At 52.9% G+C, this 26,731-nt stretch overlaps 3 protein-coding genes across 4 annotated transcripts in view; 2 read left to right on the forward strand and 1 right to left on the reverse strand.

Annotated features, from left to right (window-relative positions):
• Positions 1–11,816, forward strand: part of SEMA4B (semaphorin 4B) — a 40,049-nt gene extending 28,233 nt beyond the window's left edge. For both annotated transcript variants that reach the window (XM_047795078.1, XM_047795077.1), the window contains 13 exons: positions 37–200; positions 375–437; positions 3,830–3,928; positions 4,545–4,656; positions 4,936–5,049; positions 5,148–5,299; positions 6,321–6,502; positions 6,636–6,786; positions 7,810–8,020; positions 8,120–8,235; positions 8,472–8,638; positions 9,910–9,995; positions 10,241–11,816. In XM_047795078.1, coding sequence (XP_047651034.1) covers positions 37–200; positions 375–437; positions 3,830–3,928; positions 4,545–4,656; positions 4,936–5,049; positions 5,148–5,299; positions 6,321–6,502; positions 6,636–6,786; positions 7,810–8,020; positions 8,120–8,235; positions 8,472–8,638; positions 9,910–9,995; positions 10,241–10,983 — 2,360 coding nt within the window. In that variant the 3' untranslated portion in view covers positions 10,984–11,816. The remainder of the gene's footprint in view (positions 1–36; positions 201–374; positions 438–3,829; positions 3,929–4,544; positions 4,657–4,935; positions 5,050–5,147; positions 5,300–6,320; positions 6,503–6,635; positions 6,787–7,809; positions 8,021–8,119; positions 8,236–8,471; positions 8,639–9,909; positions 9,996–10,240) is intronic.
• An 894-nt stretch (positions 11,817–12,710) lies between these two features.
• CIB1 (calcium and integrin binding 1) lies at positions 12,711–16,454 on the reverse strand. The gene is made up of 7 exons (XM_047796590.1): positions 16,209–16,454; positions 16,037–16,071; positions 14,830–14,938; positions 14,078–14,228; positions 13,815–13,933; positions 13,650–13,738; positions 12,711–12,961 (listed from the first exon to the last, which is right to left on the reverse strand). The coding sequence occupies exons 1-7, from the start codon at positions 16,257–16,259 to the stop codon at positions 12,940–12,942; spliced, it is 576 nt and encodes a 191-aa protein (XP_047652546.1). The 5' UTR covers positions 16,260–16,454; the 3' UTR covers positions 12,711–12,939.
• Positions 16,455–16,592: 138 nt separating this feature from the next.
• On the forward strand, positions 16,593–26,547 carry GDPGP1 (GDP-D-glucose phosphorylase 1). Its single transcript, XM_047795105.1, has 2 exons — positions 16,593–16,696; positions 24,740–26,547. Exon 2 carries the CDS (start codon positions 24,749–24,751, stop codon positions 25,901–25,903), a length of 1,155 nt encoding a protein of 384 aa, XP_047651061.1. The 5' UTR covers positions 16,593–16,696; positions 24,740–24,748; the 3' UTR covers positions 25,904–26,547.
• Positions 26,548–26,731: the final 184 nt, after the last annotated feature.

Consider the following 26,731-nt stretch of genomic DNA (forward strand, 5'->3'; position numbering starts at 1 on the left):
TGTGGCCCCAGGTAATGTCCATCTCCTTCTCTCCAGGCTCTGAAAAGCGGCCATTTCTCAGATTTGAAGTTGAAAACATCTCCAACTACACGGCCCTTCTACTGAGCAGAGATGGCAGGACACTGTACGTGGGGGCCCGAGAGGCCCTCTTTGCCCTCAACAGCAGCGTCAGCTTCCTGCCAGGAGGGGGCTACCAGCAGGTGAGATGATGCCCAGGACTGGCTAGGCTGGGCAGAGGATGGCACTCGGGAAAACGGACAAGAAGCTGGACCTTCTGGGACCAAGGACGAGGCATACAGGAGAGGGGAAAGGAAAAGAAAGGCGTATTCTTCGTTCCTTTTGCACACTTAACCTTCCTCTTTTTCATTCCCCAGCTCCTGTGGAGCGCAGACGCGGAGAGGAAACAGCAGTGCAGCTTCAAGGGCAAGGACCCACAGGTGAGCTAGCACCTGGAGATGGCCTGGGCTAAGGAGGGATGGAGGGTGCGTAGATCTGGGCTCAGGACAGAGGCAGGAGGTGGGAGCAGATGCAGCCAGCTGTGGTGGAAAGGGCATAGGTCTCTTGAGATGGCCAGACGTGGGTTTGAGTCTCAGCCCTATACTTATTATCTCTGCGACCCGGGACAAGTAGACTTGCCTCTCGGAGCCTTAGTAAATTGGGGATGATGATGCCTATCTCGCTGGACTGACAGTGAGGATTCAGGGAGCTAATGGGTAGAAGGTGCCTGGCACCCAAGTGCCAAATAAACGTCAGCTTCCAGCACAAGCAGGGATTGGGTGTGGGTGGGAGTCTGCCTCTCTGAGGATGGTGTCTGAGTTGGCAGGTCTGACATACTCTGGTGTGGTTTTAGCCACACCACTGGGTGGGGGCTGATCCAGCCTGGGGTTCTCCTGAAGAACTCCCCACCATCCCCAGAGGCCTCCTGGTCCCCAGCGCAGCAGGGGCTGGCTAGGGTGAAGGCCAAAGAGCACGGGAACTGGGGTCAAAACATAGGTTCAAATCCTGCCCCGATTTCTTTTATTTAGCACGAATGTATGAAGCACTAGCTCTGTGCCTGGGTGATTTTAGACACCAGATATGAATCATTGTGAAAAAGAAGAAATCCATCCATTTAAAAGGTGGTCAGGTTACATTTCTTTTTTTTTCTGTCTTTTTGCCATTTCTTGGGCCGCTCCCGTGGCATATGGAGGTTTCCGGGCTAGGGGTCAAATCGGAGCTGTAGATGCCAGCCTATGCCAGAGCCACAGCAACGCAGAATCTGAGCCGCATCTGCAACCTATACCACAGTTCACGGCAACACCAGATCCTTAACCCAGTGAGCAAGGCCAGGGATTGAACCCACAACCTCATGGTTCCTAGTTGGATTCGTTAACCACTGAGCCATGACAGGAACTCCACACTTCATTTTATTTTATTTATTTATTTTGTCTTTTTGATATTTCTTGGGCCGCTCCCGCGGCATATGGAGGTTCCCAGGCTAGGTGTCCAATCGGAACTGTAGCCACCGGCCTACGCCAGAGCCACTGTAACGCGGGATCCGAGCCGCGTCTGCAACCTACACCACAGCTCACGGCAACGCTGGATCGTTAACCCACTGAGCAAGGGCAGGGATCGAACCCACAACCTCATGGTTCTTAGTCGGATTCGTTAACCACTGCGCCACGACGATAACTCCTCCACACTTCATTTTAAAAGTTGAGGGAGGAATTCGCATCGTGGCTCAGAGGAAACCAATCTGACTGGTATCCATGAGGACACAGGTTCGATCCCTGGCCTTGCTCAGTGGCTTAAGGATCCTGCGTTGCCAGGACCTGTGGTGTAGGTCGCAGACATGGCTCAGTTCTGGTGTTTCTGTGGCTGTGGTATAGGCTGGCAGCTGTAGCTCCCATTTGAGCCCTAGCCAGGGAACCTACATATGCTGCAGGTGTGGCCGTAAAAAGACATACACACACACACACACACAAAAAAAAGTTGAGGGAGTTCTCATCGTGGCTCAGCGGTAACGAACTCAACTAGTATCCAGGAGGATGTAGGGTTTTTTTGTTTTTTGTTTTTTTAATCTTTTCAGGGCCGCATCCACAGCATATGGAGGTTCCTAGGCTACGGATTGAATTAGAGCTGTTGCTGCCGGCCTACACCACAACCACAGCCACACCAGATCCAAGCCAAGTCTGCGACCTACGCCACAGCTCACGGCAACACCAGATCCTTAACCCACTGAGCAAGGCCAGGGATCAAACCTGAAGCCTCATGGTTCCTAGTCAGATTTGTTTCCACTGCGCCACGACGGGAACTCTAGATATGGGTTTGATCCCTGGTTTTGCTTAGTGGGTTAAGGATCTGGCGTTGCTGTGAGCTGTGATATAGGTCACAGACTCAGCTTGGATCCTGCATCACTATGGCTTTGGTGTAGACCAGCAGCTATAGCTCCAATTCGAACCCTAGCCTGAGAACGTCCATATGCTGTCGGTGCAGCCCTAAAAAACAAAAAAAACACAAAGTTGACATTTGAGTTAAGATTAGAAGGAGGTGAAGGAGTTCACCTGGAGAGGGAACAGAATGGTGGATTTCTCTCTGAGGAAGGTGTTTGGGGAACCAAGGGGCTGAGCAGGGAAGTAAGGTGGTCTGCCATGCCTTTTTAAGGGGCCACCCTGGGGGTCGTGGTGGAGAGCAGCCTTCAAAAGCTTAGCACAGAGGGAGGGAGACTGGTGAGGGGCGAGAAATGACAGTGGTCCAGACGAGGATGGTACCAGTAAAAGAAGTGAGAAATGACCCGTACCTGGATATATATTGAAGACGAGGTCACCGGGACTTCCTGATAGAAAAATGGGGCGTGTTGAGAGAGGAGGAATTCAGGCTGGCTGTGAGGTATGGGGCCTGAGGAACTTAGAAGACAGAGTTACCTTCTTTCTTTTGTTTGTTTTTGTTTGTTTTTTTTAGCTGCACCCACGGCATATGGAGGTTCCCAGGCTAGGGGTCGAATAAGCACTGCAGCTGCGGGTCTACGCCATAGCCACAGCCACACAGGATCCGAGCCTCACCTGTGACCTATACCACAGCTCATGGCAACACTGCATCCTTAACCCACTGAGTGAGGCCAGGGATCAAACCTGCATCCTTATGGATACTAGTCGGGTTTATTACTGCTGAGCCACGGCAAAAACTCCCCCAAAGTTGCCTTTAAATGAAAGGGGAAGGGTCTCAGAGGAGAGAGTTTGGGGGAACAATGAGAAGCTGATAGATATCTGTTAGGTACCTTTGTGGAGGTAAGCCACAAGTCTGGGGTCCAGGGTTCAAGGTGTGTGTTTCTTCTTGCTCTGGGCTTAGCTTCCTCACCAAGTGGGAACAAGGCAGCTCATCAAAAGGAAGGGATTATGGGAGCTCCCCCTGTGGTGCAACAGGATTGGCGGTGTCTTGGGAGCCCTGGGATGCAGGTTTGATCCTTGGTCTGGCACAGTGGGTTATGGATTGGTGTTGCCACTGCAGCTGCAACTTGGATCTGATCCCTAGCCGGGGAACTCCATATGCCGTGGTGCAGCCAAAAAAGGAAAAAAAAAAAAAAAGGAAGGATTCTGTGCCCTTGACTGTAGACCGAAGCAGAGTTTTCCAGACACAGAACTAGCTGAGCTCCAAGGTCCCCCTCCTGCACACACACACACTCTGTGCTCCTCCTTCTGCCCCACAAAGCTCCTAGATTTTCCATCACTCCAGGATTTGAGTGCTGGGGAGCAGAGGCCTCCAGAGGGAGCCCCTCTTGGGTCTGGTGAGGAGGGCTCAGTGGTGCCCCCTGGTGGCTGACTTGGGCCTGACAGCCTGTTCCCTCCTTCAGCGGGACTGTCAAAACTACATCAAGATCCTCCTGCCTCTCAACAGCAGCCACCTCTTCACCTGTGGCACAGCGGCCTTCAGCCCCGTGTGCACCTACATTGTGAGTACCCTCCTCATGCCAGGCTGGCCTGTGGCTGGCCTGGGAACCGCCCTTCCTTCTGACTCAGGGAGCTGGTGGTGATGGGCAGAGTTCAGCAGGAGGCTTCTTGGCACCAGTCCTGCCCCCTGCCCCCCCCCCCCGCCCCCCGAGCCCTGATGACCAGGCTGGTCTGCAGGGGACGGGAGGGTGCAGTGGGGTTCCCCGGGCACAAAGATCCTGGCCACCCCACCATCGCGCCCTCTCGCTTTCTCCAGCCCTCTCCCTTGCTCTCACTCCCTGCCAGCCCACCTTGTCTACCTTCCTCAACATGCACACACCTTCACAGAGGGTGGCATTTCGAGGCTGTGGGTTGGAGCACAGCCAGCTTGGGAGTCAGACATACCTGGATTTGAATCATGTCAATGCCTTTTCATGGCTCACATCACCCTTCTAAGCCTCCTTTCCTCTCTGCCAAGTGGGGCCACAGTGGCCACCACATAGGGTCACCTCAAGACGGAGCCAGCAACATGCCAGGGTGAAGAGGATGACTTGTTAGACCCTTCCCTTCCCAGGGTACCCTTGTAGAGCCCACTTGCTCCCTGGCCTGCCCCTGAGTTCCCTGTCTGCTCCCCTGCAGAATGTGGAGAACTTCACTCTGGCCCAGGATGAGGCAGGGAACAGCCTCCTGGAAGATGGCAAGGGCCGCTGTCCCTTTGACCCCAATTTTAAGTCCACGGCCCTGGTGGTTGGTGAGTGTTGGGGGTTAGGGGGGCAGAAAGGACTCCCTAAGGCTCCAGGTGGGAGCACTGGCAGAGGGGCAGGGTGGGCCCCAGGGCAGAGCTGGTGGGTCCACACTGCCAATCCCCAGGGAGTGCAGTGACCCCCGGCTGCCCTTGGGTTGGTTTTTCTTATTTCTCTCCCTCCTCTGTCCTTCTCAAGCACGGAGGGCAGCACTTGGGTCACTCCAGGCCCTGAGCGGGAAGGGGCCGTGCCGAGGGCCTCTTCCCATGGGAATGTTCTCTTGGCAGATAGCGAGTTGTACTCTGGAACCGTCAGCAGCTTCCAGGGGAATGACCCGGCCATCTCCCGGAGCCAAAGCCTCCGCCCCACCAAGACCGAGAGCTCCCTCAACTGGCTACAAGGTGAAGTCCTCCCCACCCCCACAGTGGGCCATCACAGGGTCCCCAGGGCAGGGGCCCTGGGCCTACCGGGCTGACTGGGCTCCCCTTGGCCCCCACAGACCCAGCATTCGTGGCCTCAGCCTATATTCCTGAGAGCCTGGGCAGCTTGCAAGGGGACGACGACAAGATCTACTTCTTCTTCAGCGAGACTGGCCAGGAGTTTGAGTTCTTTGAGAATACCATTGTGTCGCGCATCGCCCGTGTGTGCAAGGTGAGGGGGCCCAGGCACCCCGGGGGCCCCAAACACTCCAGGTTCAGGATCAGAAGGCTCCCTACCTAACAGTGGCCTTCTCCTGGCCTTCACGAGGAAATGCTTGGCCACTGGCTTTTCTCTCTCTCCTTTTGAGTTAAAATATCACTTTTTTTTTTTTTTAATATTTAAGAAATGTGAAAATAGGAGTTACCGTTGTGACTCAGTGGGTTACGAATCTGATAGTATCCGTGAGGGTGCAGGTTCAATCCCTGGCCTCACTCAGTGGGTTAAGGATCAAGCATTGCTGTGGCTGTGGCATAGGCTGGCCAGTGCAGCTCCGATTTGACCCCTAGCCCAGGAACTTCCATATGTTGCAGGTGTGGTCTTAAAAGCAAAAACAAACAAACCAACAAACAAAAACCCCATCTACAAACAAGAGTTATACTGTAATGTGATTCTTTAGCTCTCCTGTTTGCTTAGCGGTGAGCTGAGACATCTCTCCAAGTTTGGCAATATCCTCCCTGGCGCCCTTTCCTTTGCTTCCCACAGTGAGGGTGGCATGGCCATCTTTTTTCTTTCTTTTCTTCTTTGTCTTTTTAGGGCCATACCCGTGGCATACGGAGCTTCCCAGGCTAGGGGTGGAATGGAAGCTGCAGCTGCCGGCCTATGCCAGAGCCACAGCAACATGGGATCTGAGCCACGTCTGCAACCTACACCACAGCTCACGGCAATGCCAGATACTTAACCCACTGAGCAAGGCCAGGGATTGATGTTATCTGCATCTTCACGGGTATTCATCGGGTTCATTACCATTGAGCCACGACAGGAACTTGGGCACTGTCATTTTCATAGCCAGCCAGGTGAGGGCACCTGTATGCTGCCGCCTCAAATCTCGCTCTCAAGTGGAACCCAGGCCTGGCTGTGTGTCTGTCAGGCCCTTCCTGGAGTCATCTCAGCCACTGCTCAGGGGTGGGGGGGCCCGTCAAGGAGCACCAGCATCCAAGCCCCGCTGTGCCTAAGCCCAGCCTCTCCGTCCCAGGGCGACGAGGGGGGCGAGCGGGTCCTGCAGCAGCGCTGGACCTCCTTCCTGAAGGCCCAGCTGCTGTGCTCACGGCCTGACGATGGCTTCCCGTTCAATGTGCTGCAAGACGTCTTCACGCTGAGCCCCAGCCCCCAGGACTGGCAGGACACCCTCTTCTACGGGGTCTTCACATCCCAGTGGTAGGGCCCCGAGGACCCAGCTGGGAGCAGAGCGGGGGTAGGGGGGCTGGGATTGGGGACCCCTCCTCTGGGCCCCACAGGCCTTGTGGTGAGCTTCAGGGCTCCCAGTCTAACCCCTCCTCTTCCTCTCTAGGCACAGGGGGACCACAGAGGGCTCTGCCATCTGTGTCTTCACCATGAGGGATGTGCAGAGGGTCTTCAACGGGCTCTACAAGGAGGTGAACCGTGAGACGCAGCAGTGGTACACCGTGACCCACCCGGTGCCCTCGCCTCGGCCCGGCGCGGTGAGCGCTGCTCCTGGGACCTGGTCGGGGAGCCCAGATGATGGGCCCCCACGCTGGGCGGGGATCACTTGCTTTCCTCATCTTGAAAGTGCAGACAAAGCACAGGCCTGCTTTTCTTTCTGAGTTAGATGTGACCATAAATGTCACATCTAGATGATGTCAAACCTCCTTCCGGGTAGGCAAGGGTGTCCGCATCAGGGCACAGGCTACATAGCCTGTTCCCAACTCCGCTGTGAGTAACTGAGTGACTTAACAGCCAGACCACAGGGAAGTAGTTCTTTCTTCTTTCCTTCCAGTCTGACGGGCCCACAAAGCAGACCTTAAGACAAGGACGTGAGTGCCAGTAGTTTCTACAGGAGGTGATCCCAGGAGGATGGGAGGAGGGGCAGAGAGAGCTAAGAAAGGGTGTGTCACTGAGCTGCTCCCCGCTGTGGGTGCCTGGAGCTCAGTCCCTGGGAGGCTGCCTGAAGCACATCTCAGCATTGTCCCACTGGGCTGTTTGTCACCAACTCCTGTGCCTCAGCAGTTGAGGGTCACTCCAGGGTGTTGGTTCCTGGGGATCTTCCAGAGAATGCCCTGGGCAGAGAGAATGAGGAAGCAATGTGGGAACTAACTGCACAGGGGAACTCATGCCTCTGTGCTAGGAGGCCTCCGTCAGCCAGCGCTTCCTGGGAGCACTAGCAAAAGGCAGCTATAGGAGCAGGAAGTGTGGTCACGCTTCTTGAGGCCTGGGTGGGGGTGGGGAGGGTGGGCCGGAAGGAGGGGTGGTTGGTGTGCAGAGAGGGAAACGCTGGCAGCTGAGGCCTTGCAGGCCCAGTCCTGCACCCTGGGCTTCATCTTTGGGCCTCCAGAGAGGCCATGGCCTCCGCAGAACTGCAGGTGCCCTGCTTCGAAGGTTGGGACAGATGGCCCTGCTGTCCACTGGGGAGGCAGGGCCAGCAGTCCTGGCGGGATTTGCGGGGGCCCCCATCCTGCTTGCCGCCCTGAGTGCCACTTGCCTCAAGACCCCACCTTCCTCTTTAGTGTATCACCAACAGTGCCCGGGAAAGGAAGATCACCTCGTCTCTGCAGCTCCCCGACCGTGTGCTGAACTTCCTCAAGGACCACTTCCTGATGGACGGGCAGGTCCGCAGCCACCTTCTGCTCCTGCAGCCCCGGGCCCGCTACCAGCGTGTGGTCGTCCACCGCATCCCTGGCCTGCACCGCACCTATGATGTCCTCTTCCTGGGCACCAGTGAGTACCCACTGCAGGGCAGGCTCAGGGTCAAGGGAGTGTGGCTCCTGGGACGTGGGCAGCTGGCTCTGAGCAGGGCCTGAGTGCTGTGCATTGCAGGTGATGGCTGGCTGCACAAGGCGGTGAGCGTGGGCTCCAGCGTGCACATCATCGAGGAGCTGCAGATCTTCTCGCCAGGACAGCCTGTGCAGAACCTGCTCCTGGACCCTGACAGGGTGAGCAGGCCAAGGAGGAGTCCGGGCCACATGCTTGGGGTGCCTGGCCCCGACCCCAGCAGGATGGAAAGATCCAGCCCCATGCATAAGCTGTCTGGATACAGGGGTCCAGGAGCATGAGAGAAGGGCCCTTGGGGGGTGGTACTGGTGGGCACGAGAGCTGGCTGCAGCGGTGAGTGGGGGCCCTGGCTGCCTTGGCTGCCCGGGCCTGCCCCTCATCCCCCGTGTCTGTGCAGGGGCTGCTGTATGCTGCCTCGCACTCAGGCGTGGTCCAGGTGCCTGTGGCCAACTGCAGCCTGTACCAGAGCTGTGGGGACTGTCTCCTTGCCCGGGACCCATACTGCGCTTGGAGCGGCTCCAGCTGCAGCCACATCAGCCTCTACCAGCCTGAGGTGGCCTCCAGGTGAGAGCTCCTGAAGACCCCTCCCCCGGGTTCATGCCTGTGTACTCGGCCTTCCTTAGACCCTCTGTAGAATCACCACCTGGCCTCCACGGTCTGGGCCTGACAGTGAATCAGCTCCCCTTCTGACGCTCAGATGTACTGTAGTTCGGACAGTAACTTGTTTGCCTTAGCCATCCCATAAAGCAGGAATGAGATTTGGTGAAGTATGAAATGTCACAGCCATGACAAGAACTTGTGAGACACATGGATTGGCATGTGAATGTGCTTGAGTAACAAAAAATCAGGGCTACATAAGAGTCTGTTAACAAACCCATTAAAAATTGCTTTCAGAATCATTCCTTTAGGGAGTTCCTGTCGTGGCTCAGTGGGTTAAGGATCCCGCATTGTTACTGCCGTGGCTTGGGTTGTTGCTTTGATGCACATTCAATCCCTGGCCCAGAAAATTCCACATGCTGTGGGCACAGCCCCCCCACCAAAACAAAATCTTTAGATTTAAAACGTTCATATAGAAACTTTAGAAAATTGACATAAGCGCAAGCAAAATGAAAACTACCCTAATTCTACCCCTAGACAGACTTACAGTGAGATTTTGATATTTGTCCTCCTAGATTTGTCCACGATATAAAATAAAAATGTATGTACATTTCAAATAAAAATGGGGTATGTCCGGAGTTCCCGTTGTGGCACAGCGGAAACAAATCCAACTAGTATCCATGAGGATTTGGGTTTGATCCCTGGCCTTGCTCAGTGGGTTAAGGATCTGACGCTGCCGTGAGCCGTGGTGTAGGTCGCAGATGCAGCTTGGATCCCATGTTGCTGTGCCTGTGGTGTAGGCTGGCAGCTGTAGCTCTGATTCGCCCCCTAGCCTGGGAACCTCCAAATGCCGTGGGTACGACCCTAAAAAGCCAAAGAAAAAAAAAAAAGAAGAGAGAGATAGGTGTGTACCTACAGAGCCAGGAGTCCCTCCAGACCTTTTCTAAGGGCTCATAATGCTTTTATAATTCAGGGAAGCTGAACTTCCCTGTATTACAGTAACTTTTATTTGAATTAAATGATGTGTAGACAGTGGACATGCTGGCTCACACCCTGTGGGGTGGGGACTCCTCCCAGGGAAGCCATCAGCCTTTCACCCCTGCTTTGAGCCTGGTGGTCTGTGAGCTTTGCCCCAGGCTGCGTCTGCAGGGCCACGTGAGGGCCTGCACTGCAGTGAGGGTGGGGAGATGTGGGCTCACAGGGGATTCCTGACTTATCTCGGATTCTTTCGTCCTCAGGCCTTGGATCCAGGACATTGAGGGGTCCAATGCCAGGGACCTCTGCAACACTTCCTTGGTCAGAGGCCGGTCTTCTGGACCAAGAGGTAAGGCGCCATGTCAAAGGATGGGGAGAGATGGGGGCCAGGTCTGCCTAGAAGGCTCCTGCAGGCTCTGATGGGTTTACTTGTCTTTCCTCACTTCTGCATCCCTCCAGCCTTGCAGGCAGGGCCCTGGCAGGTGACAGACTCTGAAGTCTCCAGAGTTGCTGTTACAGGGGAAGTGGGTGACCCTGGGGCTGCCATGGGCGCCAGTCTCTCTCTACCCGGCCCTGTGTCTCTTCCGCTGGCAGGCGAGAAGCCATGTGAGCAGGTCCAGTTCAAGCCCAATACAGTGAACACCTTGGCCTGCCCTCTCCTCTCCAACCTGGCAACCCGGCTCTGGCTGCACAACGGGGCCCCCGTCAATGCCTCGGCCTCCTGCCGCGTGCTGTCCACGGGGGACCTGCTGCTGGTGGGCAGCCAGCAAGAGCTGGGCTTGTTCCAGTGCTGGTCGCTGGAGGAGGGCTTCCGGCAACTGGAGGCCAGCTACTGCCCGAAGGTGCTGGAGGACGTGATGGCAGACCAGGCAGACCGGAGCAGCGGCGTGCCTGTCATCATCAACACGTCGCGGGTGAGCGCGCCGGCTGGGGGCAGGGCCAGCTGGGGTGTGGACAAGACCTACTGGACCGAGTTCCTGGTGATGTGCGCACTGTTCGTGTTCGCCATGGTATTCCTCATTTTATTCTTCCTCTACCGGCACCGGGGCGGGATGAAAGTCTTCCTGAAGCAGGGCGAGTGTGCCAGCGTGCACCCCAAGGCCCGTCCTGTGGCGCTGCCACCTGAGACCCGGCCGCTCAACGGCATGGGCCCTCCTAGCACTCCACTCGACCACCGAGGCTACCAGGCCCTGTCGGACAGCTCCCCGGGACCCCGGGTCTTCACGGAGTCAGAGAAGAGGCCACTCAGCATCCAGGACAGCTTTGTGGAGGTGTCCCCAGTGTGTCCCCGGCCCCGGGTCCGCCTGGGTTCTGAGATCCGGGACTCTGTGGTGTGAGAACAGACTTCTAGAGGCGGCCTCCCTCCAGAGGCCAGGAGGGCTCAGAGGGGGCCGGCTGGGCCTCTGCTCCTCGTGGGACACAGCTGTGGTGTCCAGCTCTGGGAACCATGGAGCCAGCCAGCCTGCTGCCAAGTGGCCAGGCCCCCACGGTCCCAGATGGCCATGGTCCCACAGGTCCTGGCTGGAGATGGGAGCCTGCCCCAGCGGGCGGAACAGTGCTCCTTATGTAAACTGAGCCTTTTGTTTAAAAAGTTGAAAATGTGAAAAGAGAAGGCTACTTATGGAGCCAGCCCCGGTCATGGCTCCTCGGCCTTGTGCTGTTGGGACCATCCAAGGTGACTGTTAGAAATCCCTCCCCCACTGGCCTCTTCCACCTCCTGCCTCCCCCTGCTGCCACGGGGCTCACTGCAGAGCCGGCCATGTTGTGGCAGCCATCATCCTGTCACCTCAGGGACCGGAGGGCCACACTGGTACTGCAGCCCTCACAAGGCCCCGGCTTTGGACTCACCTCCTGGACCCTTCCGGCCTGTATCAGGCTGTGGCCACACAAGGGAGGGCTGCGTGGGCCCAGGAGAGAGTGTATGACAGTGACCACCTTCCCTTGGAAATGGAGGAGAGACTGCCAACTTCCTGTCTCCATCCCAGCCTGCAAGCCTGTGTGTCACTCCCCGCCCCCTCCCCAGCCTCATCTGCAGACCCAGCCTCTGGTTCACCCCACACCCTGCCAGCCTCCATTCTAGGTGATTTTGATACTCCCAGCACTGGGGTGCTGACTTTGTATGGGTTTTATAATTTTTTTAAATAAAATGCACTTTACTTTTTTTTTTTTTTTTAAATAAAATCTGAAGAATTTCATTTGAATTATGGCCTTTAAGGACTGTTGCCTTTTGAGGTCGGTCTAGTTCTCTGAGTGCTAGGAGGTTCTAGGCCCCCTCTTTCAGGTGCTAATGTGCCAGAGCCAATCCAGCCTGGCCTACCACACCTCCCAGGGGAGCCAGGTTCTCAAAGTGGGGAGTTGAAGAGGCTCTGATGGGGTTGCAGGGTAGGGAGGGGAGGCGTGGGATTTGTTCGCTTAACCTCAGTCCCTTTACTCTAGATCCCCAGTTCAGTTCAAGGATGGGACACAGGGGACAGGGACTTGGAGTTTTCAACTTTAAAAAAAAATTTGTTTTTAAGATGACCATACAGTAAAACTGACTTTTCTCTTTTACTGCACAGTTCTATAAATTTTAACACATGTAGAAATTCACATGGAGTTTCCGTCATGGCTCAGTGGTTAGAACCCGACTAGTATTCAGGAGGACGCAGGTTCAATCCCTGGTCTCGCTCGGTAGGTTAAGGATCTGGTGTTGCCGTGAGCTGTGGTGTATGTTGAAGTCGCAGCTCGGATCTGGCATTGCGGTGGCTGTGGTGTAGGCCGGCACCTGTAGCTCCAATTAGACCCCTAGCCTGGGAACTTCCATATGCTGTGAGTGCGGCTCTAAAAAGACCAAAAAAAAAAAAAAAAAAAGAAAAGAAAAGAAATTCATGTAACCACCACCACAGCCTTCCTGCTGCCCCTTCATACTCGCCCGTACCAGAGGGGGTGGGAGGGCAGGGGACAGTTTGACGTCCTGCTATCCCCTTCTTTAGATCCTAGTTATTCCCGATGTAACCAAAGGCCCCTAGAGGTAGGTCCACTCCTTCTTCATACCAGCTTTGCTAGTATCACACGAAGGCTCAAAAACTTCTGAATCTTTTATTATTGATTAGTAGAAACACAGAGCGATGACAATGGCAATGAGGGGAGAGGCCCTGAGGTGGAAGGCCCTCCCCTGCCCCGGGCAAGACTGCACAGTGCCAGCTCCAGGCTGGGCCAGCTTGGCCGGCCCTGGCAACACGGGTGAAACCCTGGCCACAGCTCAGCAGTGGGAAGGTTCTTCGACAGGATGCTGGGACATGCTGTGCCTCCTGTCACAGGACGATTTTAAAGGAGCTAAACAAGAGAAGGATGCATTGGGTTTTCAAGAGGAGGGTAGGGCCTAACCCCCAACTTACCACCTCTCCCACAAGACCCTTTGGAATGGGCTGTGCCCCACATCGTGAGTTTCCTTTAGAAGAGCTACCCTGAGTTCCTGTCGTGGCTCAGCGGTAATGAACCTGACTAGGATTCATGAGGATGTGGGTTCGATCCCTGGCCTCTCTCAGAGAGTTAAGAATCCTGCATCGCTATGGCTGTGGTGTAGGCTGGCAGCTACAGCTCCGATTTGATCCCTAGCCTGGGAACTTCCATATGCCATGGGTGCAGCTCTTAAAAGCAAACAGAAGAGCCACCCTAAGACGATTACAGGAGGCAGACAGCTTTCTCACCCCAGCTACCACCTCCCATAATAAGAGACCGGGGGTTCCCATTATGGCTCAGTGGTAACGAACTCAACTAGTATCCATCAGGATGTGGGTTCAATCCCTGGCCTCACTCAGTGGGTCAGGGATCCAGTGTTGCCCTGAGCTGTGGTGTAGGTTGAAGACTCAGGTTGGATCCCACGTTGCTGTGGCTGTGGCATAGGCCAGCCGCTACAGCTCCAATTCAACCCCTAGCCTGGGAACCTCCATATGCCGTGGGTGTGGCCCTAAAAAAGAAAAAGAGAGAGACCCCGTGCAGTAGATGGGAACTGTGGTCATACCTGGCAAAGTCTGGTGAGCGTGAGATGACGTGCTGGAACTCAGAGAGATTGATGGTCCCATCCCTATCGATGTCAGACTCTTCTAGGATCTGGGAAAGGGACAGCTTCAGGCTGAAGCCCAACCTTTCCCTCCTGCTCCCCAGCCAGGCTGGCCCCACTGCTCACATTGTCGATGAGCTGCTTCATCTCAGAAGCACTGAGCCGGGTATCCTCACCCTCTCCCGTGAGGCAGTTCACGAGCTGGCTCAAGTCTTCTCTGTTCAGGGTTCCATCATCATCAAAGTCTAGGGAGCAGACACAGGAAGCCAGAAAGGATGTGGTCAGGATGACCTCTAAGGCTCCATGAATGCCCCCCAACTCCCAAGCAGTGCCCCCCCACCGAGTGCACGTCGGAAGCACTGGTATCCTGCCTGGCTCCTGGTCCTTACCGAAGATGCGGAAGGCATAGTGGGACTTGATGTCTGGGGTTGCTGTGTCACTGAACACACTGAGGAGGTCTAAGAAGTCCTCAAAGCTCAGGCTGTCTCTGGTTGGTGATGTGGAGAAGACCTTGCAGATTCGTTCCTTAAAGGGGTTGGCCTAGGCAAGAAAGCCGCTTATGAACACCGCAGGCGGGACGCAGCCCAAGTCACACTCAAACCCCATCAGGAAACTGGGGGGAGCAGTTTCAGGTTCATGGAGGAGAACGATCAGCGCTTTGGGACTGCACAGAGGCCAGGAGGACCAATGGCTCAGCTGGGGAAGGGACAGGGACAGCTTCTTGGGAGTCAGAACTTAACCCAAAGGAAGGCCTGGGAGCAGAGAAGGAAGAGGACATCGTCCTAAGCAAAGGGAACAAGATGGGCTGGTTATTGTAAAACACAATCGTTTAACTGAGCACTTACTGTGTTATGGCACCAGGCCAGGCCCTTTGCATGGAAATTTTCAGAGCAGCCCTATGGAGAGGCAATCAGCCTCTAGACTAGAATTTCTCAAGCTTTAATTAGGTAATTCATCTCCTCCTAAAGGACGAAACTCTGAATGTCCAAGAGTAGGTCTGAGAACCCCAGTCTACAAAACACCCTTCTAGATAATCCCTCTGGAGGATTATGGTAGAGCCCTAGCCCCCAGAACAGAGCAAAGACTAGAATGGCTGCACAATCTCAAAAGGAATAGCAGAGGGAGGCTGAGGGGCTGGCACCTTGAGCTCTGGAAGGCTGAGGATCTGCTCCAAGGACACTCGCACCTGCAGGGACTCCTCCACACCTCGGTGCTCCTGGGGAAGCAGCTCACAAAACCGCCTGTGGGCTCTGGCAGGAGGGGAAGCCGTTGGTGTGTCTTCCTGTTTGTGTTATATCCCCACTCCTTGCTTTGCTGCCCATTATAAACCAGGTGAGGAGCTGAGCCCCATACATAGAACCTCTGAGTCTCAGGCATGATAAGCCTAAAGGAGATACATCACAAGACAGCAAAGGCTGGGAGTCCATTCTTGCAGTGGGTTTTTAACTGAGGGCCTGCTGTGTCCCAGGCACTGTGCTGGGCCCTGTTTCTAGGCTTCCTGAGGGATGGAGAGGTCAGGGAAGGAGCTAGAAGTTGGCCCTGAAGAACAAGGGAAAAAAGCTAAAGTGAAATCCCATGCTCATCTCATTTCAGGAATCTCCTGCAGCTCCTCAAAGCAGCTATCCTGAGCTATCGCCTCCTTAGGCCCCACCTCATTCCCACTGGGATTATTTTTGCGGAGAAAAACCAGGAAGCTCCTCACTCAAGTGCCCAGGTCACATAACGGTGCTCCCCCCACCCACCGCTTGGTAGGGGGCGTCTAGCCCCAGGTCAAACCCTCTTACTAAGCATAGCCTTAGGCGAGTTCCCCAAATTCTCTGAACCTGTTTCACTATCCCCATACCTCCCTTGTGAGGGTTACATTAGGTAACGTAGGCAACCTGTTAACACAGGCTGGTGCATGGTAAGTGCGTTAACGGTTACTGTATTATTGAGGTAAAGGAGGAGCCAGGCTCCCCAAAGCTTCCCTGGCTTTGCCAGTAGGCAAAGCAACCCTGAACTACAGCCCCTGCCGAACTGTGGCAGGAAATGCGCTTATGCAGAAGCCCGTGGAGCGCGGGGTCAAAGAGCGTCCAACTTTGGCTGGAGGCTGCGAGGTGGTTCCACGGCGCACCGCTGGGTCAGCCGGGGCAGGCAGGGAGGGCGTGCCGGGAAGAGGGCACAGACTAGGGCCCAGGGCCGAGTTTTCAGTTCCGGCTCAGCTGTTGACCTCAGGCAGGCCCCAGTCCCCCTATCCCCTATGGCGGGGCCTTAGTTTGCGCATATCTAAAACAGAAGCCCCACGCCCACCCGAGCCCCCGAAGCCGCCTCTAGAGGATCGCAGAAGTGAGTTTCGAGACAGCACTTACAGGAGAATCTCCTGCTTGGTCAGGAACGTCAAGTCCTGAAAGGCGAAACAAGAAACGGGGTCAGCGGGCCGCCTAGAGGCCAGAGGCCGCGTCCGATCTGCTGCCGCTCGAGGACCCGCCTCTCGAACACCGAGCCTCGCGCAAACTTCCTGGGGACCCGCGTCTTGCGCACCTGGTACTCAGCCAGCAGCTCCTTGGACAGGCGACTGCCCGAGCCCCCCATCGCCGCGCTGCGCGCAGACCTCCGCGAACTCTTCTCCGGACCCCGGCAACTTTCTCACTTCCGCCCTCCCGCAGCGTCACCGTCCGGTCCCCGCGGCAACCGCTCCAGGGGCCTCCGCCCCCGGGCCCGCCCCCACCTCGAAGCTCTCAGGCGCTCCCAGCCGCGTTCAGCCTACTGGCTCCCGGCTCCAGGCGGTTCCTGGCGAGCTGGAGGCGGGGCCCGGGGCGGGGCCGGACGCTCCGGGGCGGAGCCCAGGCCGCATGGCCCCGCCGGCGGGATGGGCGGGGCGGGCCGCGCCGCGCCGCGCCGCGCGCCTGCGTGCCGGATGCGCATGCGTTAAGGACGCCACGCCCTCGATATGCCTTTGGCGGAAGTCGCGTGGTGCAACCACCTCACCTGCAGCGGGTGGCGGCGGTGGCGGCCTTGGACGGAGTCAGGTAAGGGGCATCAGGCATGTGTCTAGAACCAGGGTGACCGAGAAACGTCGCGACTCGCTGAGTGGTCAGAGGCGTTCGGCAGCCCCTTTTCCCAGCGAGGGCTTTTTTTATTTCTCAAATGAATTTATCACATCTGTAGTTGTATAATAATCATAACAATCCAGTTTCACAGGATTTTCATCCCATAACCCAAGCACATTCCCCCCACCCCCCAAACTGTCTCCTCCGGAGACCATAAGTTTTTCTGTGTCTGTGAGTCAGCATCTGTTCTGCAAAGAAGTTCAGTCTGTTCTTTTTGCAGATTCCACATGTCAGTGAAAGCATTTGATGTTGGTGTCTCATTGTATGGCTGACTTCACTTAGCATGATAGTTCCTAGGTCCACCCGTGTTGCTAAAAATGCCAGTATTTCGTTCCTTTTAATGGCTGAGTAATATTCCATTGTGTATATGTACCACCTTTTCTTGATCCACTCCTCTGTCAATGGACATTTAGGTTGTTTCCATGTCTTGGCTATTGCAAATAGTGCTGCAGTGAACATCGGAGTACATGTGTCTTTGCGAGTCGTGGTTTTCTCTGGATAGATGCCCAGGAGTGGGGTTGCTGGATCAAATGGTAGTTCTATGTTTAGTTTTCTGAGGCATCTCCATACTGTTTTTCACAGTGGCTGCACCAATTTACATTCCCACCAACAGTGTAATAGGTTCCTTTTTCTCCACACTCTCTCCAGCACTTATTGTTTGTAGACTTTTTGATGATGGCCCTTCTGGCTGGTGTAAGGTGGTATCTCATAGTGGTTTTGATTTGCATTTCTCTAATAATGAGTGATGTTGAATATCTTTTCGGTGTGTTTCTCAGCCATCTGTAGGTCTTTGGCGAACTGTCTGTTTAGATCTTCTTCTGCCCATTTTTGGATGGGGTTGTTTGTTTTTTTTGGTATGGAGCTGCAGAAGGTGCCAGGGAGGGCTTTTGCACTCAGATGTTATCACTGAGCACCTGCTGTACGTGTCGCAGTCTCGTGCCACCTCTCCAGAAACAGCCATAATCTTGCTGTCTACTGAGGCTGTTTACTGAGGGCCCAGTGAATGCCGAGTACCTTGCATAGTTATCTTTGATTCTTAAAACAGTTCTTCAAGGTAGGTTCCCATTTTACAGGTGTGGAAATCCTGAGGCCCGGAGGGGTTCGGTGACTTGTCTAGACTCGGGCCTTTAGAAAGTGGTCGCTTCAGTCCGAGGCTCTTTTCAAGCCTCCCCACTGATGTGTTCCTCATTCCAGCCTACAGGCCGTCCTCTGACCCCACCCTGCATTCAAAACTGCGTGCTCAGAGGAGGTATGGACTGAAGCTGATTTGTTGCTCTTGTCCCCTCTCTATCCCCAGGACAGTACTTGACAGTTAATAGGTGCTCGGTATTTATTGAATATATGCATGAATAAATGAACCTATACTGTTCCAAAAGGTGAGGAATGACAAACTACGGAGTGGAGGAGATGGAGGTGAAATTAATTCTTTTTTCTTTTTTAGGGCCACACCTGTGGAATATGGAAGTTCCCAGGCTAGAGGTTGAATCGGAGCTGCAGCTGCCTGCCTACACCACAGCCATAGCAACACTGGATCTGAGCTGTATCTGCGACCTACACCATAGCTCACAGCAGTGCTGGATCCTTAACCCACTGAGCAAGGCCAGGGATCAACCTGCATCCTTATGGACACTTATGTCAGGTTCTTAAACCCACTGAGCCACACCGGCAACTCCCGAGATTGATTCTTTTTAAATGTTGTTTTCAGCTTTAATAAGGTATCATTGACAAATAACATTCTTGATTCTTTGAGTTCATTCCAGTTGCTGATCTTTGTAAAGTCGAAATGTGAGCAAGTCAGTCTCAGTTCAAAACCATTAAGAGGTTAAATACCCAAATCCTAGCTCCTCTGTAATCTGACGTCAGCCATTCTCTCTCTCTGCCATCTCCTCAAGCTTTCTGGGTTTCCACATTATGGGCTCTCAGTTCCTCTTCCATCCTATCCTCAGGGAATTCTCTCCTGATTCCCTAGACTAGATTAAGAATCCGTCTTACACTCTCAGAGGACGCAGTGCGCCTCCTTGACAGCATGTATCATGTTTGCAGTCTCTATTTACTTGGGTGATGCTTGGGTTAATGTCTGTTTCCCCTGCTAAACTGCAAGCCCCATGATGATTGATGGGAATCATTCTCTCTAGGACCTGATAAGTGGCAGTTGTAAAGTAAATGCTGGCTGGGTGGCTGGAATTTTCCCGGCCCTCAAAAATTAGGTGATCATCAAAGAGTGACTTAGTAAAAGACTCACTATGTCTACCTGTGAGTCCCAGCACTGTGGGAATATTCCATTCCAGAACGTGGAGGCTGCAGAGCACTGGGAACACCAAAACCAGTCAAAAGGACTGGCATGTAGTCTCTTGACAGTAGGCTACTTCTGTCAAGAGGGCTTGGTCTTCAGACAGTAAAAGGCAAAGAGCAGGGTTCCTCTTGTGACTCAGCGGGTTAAGAACCCTACGTCCATGAGGATTCAGGTTCAATTCCTGGCCTCTCTCAGTGGGTTAGGGATCCAGCATTGCTGTCGCAGCCGAACGCCACAGCATGTGGCTCAGAGCCATCATTGCTGTGGCTGTGGCATAGGCCGGCAGCTACAGGTCCAGTTCAAGCCCTAGCCAGGGACCTTCCATATGCCCAAGATGCTGCCTTAAAAATAAATAAATAAATAAATAAATAAGATAAAAGACAAAGAGTAAGAGGCTGTCACAGTATCTTCTGTGCTAGACTGAGGAGAGGGAGGGAGTGCCAGACAGTAAAGGCAAATCCCTGGACTTCATGGTGAGACTGTATCTCTTCATGGTGAAGATCTGGGAATTGGCTCTGGGCCATGGTGACCAGCTGTGGTCTAGATTGCCCAGCCAGGGAGTTCCTGTTGTGTCTCAGCAGGAACGAATCTGACTAGTATCCCTGAGGACGCAGGTTCGATTCCTGCCCTCTCAGTGGGTTGGGGATCTGGTGTTGCCGTGAGCGGTGGTGTAGGTCACAAACGTGGCTCAGATCGGGCATTGCTGTGGCTGTGGTTTAGGCCGGCAGCTGTAGCTCCAATTTGACCCCTAGACTGGGAACTTCCATATGCCGAGGGTGTGGCCCTAAAAAGAAAAAAAAAAAATTAGATTGCCCAGCCCTCTCACTTGACTCTGAACCCTGCTTCATGGAGTAACCTTTAGATTATGGTTTTGCTTCCTGGTAGATTTTTGTGATGGGGGAAGGACTATAGCATCCAGCCACTAAGAACATTTTTGTGTTATTTGATGTGTTTCTCATTATAAATTATTAAATAGTCACTCTGGGAGTTCTCTTGTGGCTCACCAGGTTAAGGATTCGGCATTGTCACTGCAGCAGCTTGGCTCACTGCTGTGGCCCAGGAACTTCCCCATGCCACAGGTGCAGCCAGCAAAGAAAAAAAATATATGCATTCTGAGTCATCCAGCAGTCCCTGCTGAGCGTGGTTAGGAAATTGTTATTCCCGTGCCCAATTAACCTTTGATACAGTGGAAACTGAGTGGCTGATTTAAAAACAGCTCCTAGTGAAAATTCCCGTTTTGGTGCCATTGGGTTAAGACCCCAGCTGGTATACGTGAGGCCTTGCTCAGTGGATTAAAGATCTGCCATCGCCACCAGTTGTGGTGTAGGTTGCAGACATGGCTCAGATCTGGTGTGGCTGTGGCATAGGCTGGCGGCTGCATCTCTAGTTTGACCTCCACCCCCCGGGAACTTCCATATGCCACAGGTGCAGCCCTAAAAAGAAAAAAAGTAGCTCCTAGAGCTATTTGTTGTAAAAATCATTTTGTTTCTTGACTGGGTCTTTCAAAGATTTGTTCACTGATCATGTTTTTGTCCAAGTACCAATGCTTGGATTTGTGAATCCAACTTTTTTTTTTTTCCCCCAAGACATTTTTTTCCTGGCTTGCAGTATAGTTTCCCTCTTCCTGTTTTCTTTGAGACATGAGCTAGAATGGCGACACAGGTTTGTCTGAGTTGGTGACCTTTTATCTGAGACGTGAAGGAGCCAGGCATTTGAAGAAAACTCAGAAGAAGGGTATTGTAGGCTGAAGGAACAGAAAGTGCCAAGGCCCTGAACAGGAACACACTTAGGAGGAGTGGGGAGCAGGGTAGATAGGAGAAGAGTGGTAGGAGGGGAGGAGAGAGGGGAGGCATAGCTAAGCCAGAGGCCAGAGGCCGTGGTGAGGAAATGAACTTTGTTCTAAGGGCTTAGGGTCAGATCCCTAGTGAATGGAAGAGCCAGAATTCAAACACCTTGTTAGCCTCTAAAATTGAAGCTGTCACCTTTCTCCCAAGATGCTTCCCACCACACAGGCTTGTTGTGAAGGTCACCTGGGTGGACCTGGGAAGCCCCCAGGCCATGCCAGGCACAACGTAGACATGCAACTAGTGTTCCTTTCTCCTGGTTTTCCTATACAGGTTCCGTCCAGTCACATGGTCGTATGGTTTGTCACTCTAAAGTATTTCTCTTTATTCCTAGGTCATGCTTTTGCTTCTAGTTCACTTTGAGTACAACCATACCCACTTTCTAGTGACTCTATTTGTCTTTTCTGATATTTTTAGCCTTTTGATATCATCTTGGTCCTAGCCCCTGGCTTTTAATGTAATTCCAATTTTTTTTTTTTTTTTTTTTGCTTTTTAGGGCCATACCCATGGCATATGGAGGTTCCCAAGCTAGGAGTCGAATCAGAGCTGTAGCTGCCGGCCTACACCACAGCCACAGCCACGCCAGATCTGAATTGCGTCTGCGACCTACACCACAGCTCACGGTAACGCTGGATCCTTAACCCAGTGAGCAAGGCCAGGGATTGAACTTGTGTCCTTATGGATGCTAGTCAGATTTGTTTCTGCGGAGCCACAACGGGAACTCCTGTAATTCCAAATTTGTATCTGAACCAGATTCTTAGCCTTGATCTCCAGGTTTGACTATCCATGTGTCTACACCACTTCTCTTGAATGCCCAGGCTGCATCTCAAACTCAGTAATCAAAATTGAACTCTTGGAGTTCCCTGGTGGTTAAGGATCAGGTGTTGTTACTACTGTGGCTAGGGTCACCACTGTGGTACAGGTTTGATTCTTGGCCTGCAGTGACAATGCCAGGTCCTTAACCTGCTGCACCACAAGAAAACTTCTGGTCACACTTTCTATCCCTTAAACACACCTGCCCTGCAGGACTAATGGCCTTGCACCTAGAATTTCCTTTGCCTAGAACATGCTTTACTCAGCTATTCACTGGAGGCCTATTCTCATCCTTCCTGTCTTAGCTCAGCTGTCGTCTCAGCCCCACCCTCTTACAGAAGTAGAATGCAAAAAAAAAAAAAAAAAGGGAGTTCCTATTGTGGCTCAGTGAACCCAGCTAGCATCCATGAGGACGAGAGTTCTATCCCTGGCCTCGCTCAGTGAGTTAGGATCCAGTATTGTTGTGAGCTGTGGTATAGGTTGCATTGCAGCTCAGATTTGGTGTGGCTGTGGCTGTGGTGTAGGCTGGTAACTACAGCTCCAATTCAACCCCTAGCCTGGGACCTCAGGTGTGGCCCTAAAAAAGACAAAAACAAACAAAAAGAGGTAGAATACTGTCATCCTGCCCCTTAGTCACTCTCTGTTGTATCACTTGTTTATTTCCCATTTCCCACAAAAGGCTATCACCTCGGGTAGTTAACATTTTCCTTTTGCTTATCATCTGACTCCACCCCAGGATGTTAAGTTCCATAAGGATAAGGGCTTTGTTCTCCTTATTTGCTACACTGTCCTCATACCCAGCAGTTACTTCATAAATGCTTGGATTTTGTGACTTGGCTGAACACAGAGCAGGGTACACAGAAGAGGTACCCCAGGTTGTCAACAGTGGGGATTAGGTGGGCTTTGACCCTGAATGAATGAATGCATGCTTGCATGAGAGTAAATGAATACTGTCTTCAGCTTAGCTCGACAAATTCTTTTTTCTTTTGTCTTTTTAGGGCCTCATCCATGGCATATGGAGGTTCCCAGGCTAGGGGTTGAATGGGAGCTATAGCTGCCGGCCTACGCCAGAGCCATAGCAATTTCAGATCCAAGCTATGTCTGCGACCTACACCACAGCTCAGACAACTCGGGATCCTTAACCCACTGAGTGAAGCCAGGGATCGAACCTGCGTCCTCATGGATACTAGTCAGGTTTGTTAACTGCTGAGCCACAACCAGAATTCCTGTACCACATCTTAATCCATTCATCTGTTGATGGACTTTTAAGTTGATTCCATGTCTTGGCTCTTGTGAATAGTGCTACAGTGAACATAAGGGTGCACGTATCTTTTTGAATTATAGTTTTGTCCAGATATATGCCTAGAAGTGGGATTGTGGAATTATATGGTAGTTCTCTATTTAGTTTTCTGAGGAACCTCTATACTATTTTCCATAGTGGTTGTGCCAGTTTACATTCCCACCAACAGAGTACGAGGGTTCCCTTTTATCCTCACGCTCTCCAGCATTTGTTATTTGTAGCCTCATTAATGATGGCCATTCTGACCAGTATGAGGTGGTACCTCACTGGAGTTTTGATTTGCATTTGTCTAGTGTTTAGTGGTGGTGAGCATTTCTTCATGTGCCTACTGGCCATCCGTATAGCTTCTTTGGAGAAATGTCTATTTAGGTCTTCCCATGTTTCATTTGGGTTGTTTGTGTTTTGGTTGTTGAGTTTTTTGGTTGTTAAGTTGTGTGAGTTGTTTGTATGTTTTGGAGATGAAGCCCTTGTGACTTGCATTGTTTGCAGCTATTTTCTCCTATTCTGTAGGTTGTCTTTTCGTTTTTTTCTTTATGGTTTCCTTTGCTCTGCAAGAGCTTGTCAGTTTGATTAGGTCCCATTGGCTTTTTTTTTTTGTCTTTTGTTGTTGTTGTTGTTGTTGTTGTTGCTATTTCTTGGGCCGCTCCCACGGCATATGGAGGTTCCCAGGCTAGGGGTTGAATCGGAGCTGTAGCCACCGGCCTACGCCAGAGCCACAGCAACTCGGGATCCGAGCCGCGTCTGCAACCTACACCACAGCTCACGGCAACGCCAGATCGTTAACCCACTGAGCAAGGGCAGGGACCGAACCCGCAACCTCATGGTTCCTAGATTCGTTAACCACTGCGCCACGACGGGAACTCCCCATTGGCTTATTTTTGTTTTTCTTTCTATTGCTTTGGGAGACTGACCTAAGAAAACACTTGTACGGTTGATGTCAGAGAATGTTTTGCCTAGACTCACGTTTAATAGAATAATTTAAGGAGTTCCATGGTAGCCCAGCAGGTTAAGGATCCAGCATTGTCACTACTGTGGTGCCAGTCACTGCTATGGTTTGATCCCTGGTCCAGGAACCACATGTGTGTGTGTATATATATACATATACATACATATACATAAATACACACACGCACGCACATATTTTTTTTCTTTTGCTATGCCCAGGGCATGCAAAAGTTTCTGGGCCAGGGATCGAAACTGTGCCACAGCAGTAACAGCGCTAGATCCTTAACCCAACGAGCCACCAAGGAACTCCCCCCCCCTTTTTTTTGTCCTTTTAGGGCCACACTCTCGGTATATGGAGGTTCCCAGGCCAGGAGTCAAATCAGAGCTGCAAGTTCCAGCCTAGGCCAGAGCCACAGCAACACCAGATCCGAGCCGTATCTGCAACCTACACCACAGCTCATGGCAACGCTGGATCCTTAACCTGCTGAGCAAGGCCAGGGATCCAACCCACAACCTCATGGTTCCTAGTCAGATTCATTTCCGCTGCACCGTGACAGGAACTTCCCAATTTTTATTTTTAATTCAGCAAAAAGGTATGTGAATCTGCAGATGATAAACTTATGTTTTCCGTGGTTTCAAAATATTTTACCAAAGGCATACATTACTGTTATAATCAGACCGAAGAGTAAAGTTTATTTGAAAATAAAAATAATGTGTCTGGAAATGGGATAGCATCATGTATTTTTTACCCCTCATGATCGTTTCAGGTTAGCCCCATGGCTGGTACACGTGATTCAAATGAGACTTCCTATTTGCTACCTCCAGACAGCAAGGACTGGGAAGGGCATGGCATTCCCGATTTTGTCTACAGGCAGAAGGAACTTGTACCAGAAGGGATTCAGTGGCCAAGGAATGCACCCAGCCTCCTGGACACACTGCCACTGTCTCGCTTCGACTCTGCGCTCTGCTCGGCCTGGAGGCAGCGGATGGAGCTGGGCCTGTTCCGTTACCACCTTGGGGAGCTGCAGACCCAAACCCTCCCTGGTGCTGTGGGGTTCGTTGCTCAGCTGAATGTGGAGCGAGGTGTGCAGAGAAGGCGCCCCCAAAACATCAGGAGCGTGAGGCAAGCGTTTGACCCGGAGCAGTTTAACTTCAACCATATCCGGCCAGGAGAAGTCCTCTTCCGCTTGCACCCAGCCCCGATCCCCGGTGCCCTCCAGCAAGAGGATATCCTCGTGGTGATCAACGTCAGCCCCCTGGAGTGGGGCCATGTGCTGCTGGTGCCTGAGCCGGCGCGAGGACTCCCCCAGCGCCTGCTGCCAGGGGCTCTGCGGGCCGGGGTCGAGGCTGTGCTGCTGAGCTCACACCCGGGCTTCCGCGTGGGCTTCAACAGCCTGGGCGGCTTGGCCTCAGTGAACCACCTCCACCTGCATGGCTATTACCTGGCCCACAGACTGCCCGTGGAGGGGGCCCCAAGCGAACCCCTGGACCCCAAGGGCCGACTACATCTGCTCCAGGCGCCCCCAGCTCCTGGCTTCCTCTTTTACACAAGCGGGCCAGGGCCCAGCTTGGAAGCCTTGATAAGCCGGGTATGTCGGGCCACTGACTACCTGACTGACCATGACATTGCCCATAACTTGTTTGTGACGCGGGGGAGCCCCCCTGGAAAGACATCATCTTCCTCAACCCTCACAGGGGTCCGAGTAATTCTGTGGGCCCGGAAGTCCAGCTTTGGGATAAAGGATGGTGAGGCATTCAACGTTGCCCTCTGTGAGCTGGCAGGGCACCTCCCTGTCAAAACATCCCAGGACTTCAGCAGCCTGACAGAGGCAGCGGCTCTGGCCATCATCCAAGACTGTCTGCTGCCCCCAGCTCAGGCAGAAGAGGTGCAGTCAGCACTGGTGGCCTTGACAGCCCAGGAGGAGCCATAATCCTTGCAGAAGTATTTATTTTGGTTCTTTGGGAGGGGAGCATCCTTTTTGTTAATTGTTTTGTTGGCTTGGCAGTGCCCACAACATATGGAAGTACCTGGGCTAGGTATAGAACCTGCATCACAGTGACCCAAGCCACAGCAGTGACAAACCAGATCCCTAACCCACTGAGCCATCGGGGAACTCCCCAGAAGTATTTATTTTGTTACTGATCTAAGTCTTTTTCCGGAGAGCTGTCCATCATGATCATGTGGGCACTTGTACTAATGCCTTCTCACCTGTCTTGGTTGAAGGGGAAGGATAAAGAACTGGGAAGTGGTCTCTTTAAAGAGGAGGAACATTGAGAGTTCCCGTTGTGGTGCAGTGGTTAATGAATCCTACCAGAAACCATGAGGTTGCGGTTCAATCCCTGGCCTTGCTCAGTGGGTTAAGGATCCAGCGTTGCCGTGAGCTGTGGTGTAGGTCACAGACTCGGCTCGGATCACGCGTTGCCATGGCTCTGGCGTAGGCTGGCGGCTGCAGCTCCGATTGGACCCCTAGTCCAGGAACCTCCATATGCCACGGGAGTGGCCCAAGAAATGGCAAAAAGACCACCAAAAAAAAAAAAAAGAGGAGGAACCTTGGAATAAATGAAATGAAAGAGCCCTTGTGGTTGTATCTTCTCTCTTCACCTTTATTCTTAGCCAGACCCCAGGGGTATTGAACTTATTGTTAAGAAGGGAGTGTATGCAAGAGTTGGACCTACTCCTGACTTTGTAGATGCTGACTTTTCTCTGCCTTTCCCATCAAGCCTTAGCAAAGGGATAGTGTATCATTTCCTCTGTTCTT

This window comes from Phacochoerus africanus, chromosome 9 (genome assembly GCF_016906955.1).
Source record: "Phacochoerus africanus isolate WHEZ1 chromosome 9, ROS_Pafr_v1, whole genome shotgun sequence".
Taxonomy (NCBI): domain Eukaryota; kingdom Metazoa; phylum Chordata; class Mammalia; order Artiodactyla; family Suidae; genus Phacochoerus; species Phacochoerus africanus.

What these genes read in the sequence shown, in the direction of transcription:
- CIB1 (XM_047796590.1), bottom strand. Translation starts at nt 16,259, where the DNA reads ATGGGGGGCTCGGGCAGTCGCCTGTCCAAGGAGCTGCTGGCTGAGTAC. An exon ending in TCAGCCTTCCAGAGCTCAAG is followed by an intron (nt 14,229 to 14,829) that starts GTGCCAGCCCCT and finishes TTTCTTGCCTAG; the next exon opens with GCCAACCCCTTTAAGGAACG. An exon ending in TGAAGCAGCTCATCGACAAT is followed by an intron (nt 13,739 to 13,814) that starts GTGAGCAGTGGG and finishes TCCCTTTCCCAG; the next exon opens with ATCCTAGAAGAGTCTGACAT.
- GDPGP1 (XM_047795105.1), top strand. Translation starts at nt 24,749, where the DNA reads ATGGCTGGTACACGTGATTCAAATGAGACTTCCTATTTGCTACCTCCA.